This window comes from Poecilia reticulata, linkage group LG2, assembly GCF_000633615.1.
Source record: "Poecilia reticulata strain Guanapo linkage group LG2, Guppy_female_1.0+MT, whole genome shotgun sequence".
NCBI classification, from domain to species: Eukaryota; Metazoa; Chordata; class Actinopteri; order Cyprinodontiformes; family Poeciliidae; genus Poecilia; species Poecilia reticulata.
Genome location: NC_024332.1, coordinates 36,753,303 through 36,757,149, shown reverse-complemented (window position 1 = coordinate 36,757,149; position 3,847 = coordinate 36,753,303). Strand labels below are relative to the sequence as shown.

Sequence of the window (3,847 nt, the reverse complement as noted above, 5' to 3'; positions counted from 1 at the left end):
TTTATATATTCTTTGTAGTTTTGGCTAAACTTATGTTTAGCCAAAACRTTGTTCTTTCAGCAAATTACCTTTTTTAGAGTGGTTAAACTACTTTAGGTAAATAATTTCTGCCTTAGTGAAGATATGAATTAACATTTTTTCAAATTCAGTTTGGTTAACCACCTTCATGCACGAGCTGCAGAATAATAAAAATCTCAACAAGAGCCTGTCAGGCAACATGAAGAAGGTCAAAAGATATTTTTTAGGTTTTTCCAGCAGAAAAATGAAATGAAATTCATCTTGTTGACCGAGACAAAGACTCTGACCAGGTTTGTACTTTTAAGCAGGTTTATTGAAAGTTGTGAAGTGCAGCTGTCAAGTGCAATTGTAGGTATTTTGTCATCTCATCCGGTCTTTGAAGAAACATGCACAGAACATGAGCATACAACTGATACACAGAATGAAAAACAATAACATCTTCAGAGCCTGTTCCTTTGTTTTGTTTTCTTCCCAAGTTTACTTTTTCAGATCCAAAAGGGTTTCACTGTCAAAAAGAAAAGAAAAAATAAACTCCAAAAGGTGCAATACTTAACAAAAAGAGCAATGAGAAATGGTGCACAGTCAGAGTTAACGTTGCAGTAAAAGAGTTGGGCAACATTGTTGGTTGTTGCCAGTTAAATAACCTAACCCTCCTTCCAAAGTCCAGAAATTACAGCATTAAAGATGGCTGACACAGATTCCTCCGCATCAATCTGCGTGACCTAGATAGCATCTGTTCTTCCTTCCTCTTCCTCCTTTTTTACATCCTACTTACACTATACAGAAATGTACATCTGCCCGTTGAACTTTTACCAAAAGAAAGAAAAATGCAGCTTAGCCCAAAGTGTCGATGGAGGCTGAGGAAGCAGCAGTGAGCTTCATCGAGGGCAAAATGACGAGCCTGAAAGGGAAATACTGAAAATAGATTTATCATCATCTTCACCGTAAGAAACCAGGTTTTTGTTCAACCCACAGTTTGAGTAACATCATCAATGCTGCCGAGTGTTGAAAATACCCTCCTCCCCCATTCCAGATGGGGACTTTGACGTGATAATAACAATAATATTAATAATAATGGCTCACAATCTTTTTCTGAGAAGAACTTCTTCATCTCTCTCAGGATCTCGCCTCGGTAAAGAACCGCTTTTTATTTACATCTTTCAGCAAAACAATGACAACCAGAACCACCAGAAGCGCCTGCTGCTGCTGCTGCTGCTGCTGCTGTCAGCGTCAAAGCCGGACACAGGCACAGTGATCTCATTTTAATGAAAGCATAACGTCGTCACTGACTGTTTCTTCATGGTAGCACATTCTTGTTGATGACCGAGGGTTATTTGGCAAATGTGTGATGATTCCTGGCCGCCTCACACACACAGCATAGGAAGATTGTCCACTGCGCTYGCTCTCTCGTCCCGCTGGCTGCATCCTTCAGAGATAAATATGTGCAAATTCTCGTCTTGACAGCGTCGACCTCCGGCTGAGGAAGGCAAACTGCGGCGCCGCAGCCGCTAAAACGTGAGAGGTCGCTCAGTTTGTGTTGTCGGGCTACGCCGAGGGGCCAGCGCTGTGCGAGGCGGGCTGGGCCAGGCCGGTGGCGGCGGCGCTGGGCGGTCCAGAGGGCGCGGTGGTCTGCGGGGCGGGCGGCGAGCCGGTCTGGACCTGGGCCTGGAACTGAGCCATCTGCTCTGGGCTGGCCAGCGTCTTCAGCAGCGTGTTCTCCTGCTCCAGCTGCGAGTTTCGCTCGATCAGCTCCTTGATCTGCTCCTTCAGGACCTCCACCTCCTCGCGCACGGCGTACATCAGGTGGCTCTTCACCAGGTCCTGCAGACACACACACAGTCAGTGTCACCAATCACAAGTTTCTGACCCATTATTGATCCTTAAAAAGCCTGACCATTCAGATCTGCTTTATCTGAATTGTTGCTAGAAAGTGGCTGAGTTGGAAACAGACGGGTGACTGTGACCTGGTGGGCGGGGCCAACAATCAAACCTCTCTAACAGGAGGAAAAAGTGGTCAGTGGTCGATTTTAGACGTTTGCCGAGGATAAGATCATCTWCACATGTAAGTATCAGCCCATCAYAGATCTCCAAAAGTTGAAGGAAATTGGCGCCGATAAATCAGTGGTAATTAGCTAAATCAGTGCTAATCAGTGCAAAATCTATTAGTGACCAGTGTACTCTTTAACCSAAMGATGGGTTAAAGAGTCTCCTTGGTGAAACGATTGGAAACACAATGAGACGGTCGGATTCTTCATAAAAATAAAGAAAATTATGGACAACCAAAAAAAACTGGTGCCTTCAGTCAGAGGCGTCTTAAAATTCACTGCAATACAGACTGCTTTGCTGCCAATAGCCATCGCTGTCTACAATATCTCTAATTAAAGGAGTTAATTAAATTTTAATCGAATAACCGATCTGCACGCCAACGACTTCAGCAAATGAAAGTGGCCCGGATAAACGGTCAAAAACATGTGGACACTTTAATCAGGATGAAACAACTGATTTATTTTTATTGTATTTTTTATGTTTGCCTGTTTTAAGGTTGGATAATTGGTTTTAGGTATTTGAAATGTCTTCCAATTACACATAATTACCTGGCCATATTTTCATGTTTCCTGTCGACGTTTYTCAGGATTAGAAAGTTTCCTGGTGTTTTTTCCAAACAAATAAATATCTGTGAGTAAAATGAGGTTTCAGCAACTTTTCTGTCTGAATAAATAAATTCCAACAACTGGATGAAACCAGTGGAACATTTTGTTGCTCCAAATTACGTGTCAAACGTTTTATGTTTCTTATAGTTATATTTATTTATATAACTATATTTAAGACTTTGGAGCTTGTCAGCAAATAAGCAAATTCCCCCTGGGGATCAATAAGTTATATTATGTTCTAAACTGAAGGCCTGTGGGCCAAATCTGGTCCACCAGGAGTTTTTATGTGGCCCTCTAGACTCTAAAGAACCTTAAAATATTTATTTTAGTCACTCAAATTACAGATAAGGTATCATCTGTATATAGCAAAACTACATTATTATAAAAGGATGTTGAATATTTAATGTTACTATTAATATTTCAAGAGTTTGTTGATGGGTAATTTATTAGTGCCTTCAGCAATAACCAGCCCTTTGAGAATATTCATGATGTTGATCAAAACGTGCATCAGGAACTTATAAAAATTAGTTTGAAATAAAGATTAGGGCTGGAATCTGTATTAATCAGATTAATAGTGATGAAATAATCGTCAACTAATTTAGTAATCGATCATAAAATGGAAAACACAGACTCAGAAGTAGGTCACTGACTGAACCAACAATCAGATCAGTAATTAACTGTTCAAAGAATATTAAAAATAAAAAACCTGTCAATACGTTCTTYCAGAAACTCTTCAAGCAGCCTAGTTTTAGTTTCATCTGGTTTAAATATTAAAAAATATCCTATTAATCATGTTTTGATCCAATTATTGGAAGTAATTTTAGYTGCAGATTCAATCTTCGCTACAAATGATCAAGTTTTCAGTAAARGAATGATGGGTTGTTGCATTTTAGGCAATAAAATGTGTATGTTCATATTTAAAAAAGGAATTGGTTATACACTTGCCTAGTTTACTGCATGTCTAATATTGTATAAAAAAAGACTTCAGTAGTTAAATTTAAAGAATCTGCAGAATGTGTAAATTCCTTTTATCCGATTAATTGATTAATCAACATAAAATTGTTAGTTGCAGCTCTAATAAAATGTAAAACAATAAAAGTGTTTAATTTTGTAAACATGTCTATACACAGTGTTTTTACAGACGGGGGAGATGAAGCAGAATTAGTGCAAAATGCAAA

General features: G+C 39.3%; 1 protein-coding gene across 3 annotated transcripts in view; it reads right to left on the bottom strand.

Annotated features, from left to right (window-relative positions):
• Positions 1-313: 313 nt before the first annotated feature.
• LOC103460977 (TSC22 domain family protein 1) overlaps positions 314-3,847 on the bottom strand; it is a 32,612-nt gene continuing 29,078 nt past the window's right edge. For all 3 annotated transcript variants that reach the window (XM_008403296.2, XM_017302339.1, XM_017302337.1), the window contains exon 3: positions 314-1,839. In XM_008403296.2, the coding sequence (XP_008401518.1) occupies positions 1,564-1,839 (276 nt within the window). In that variant the 3' untranslated portion in view covers positions 314-1,563. The remainder of the gene's footprint in view (positions 1,840-3,847) is intronic.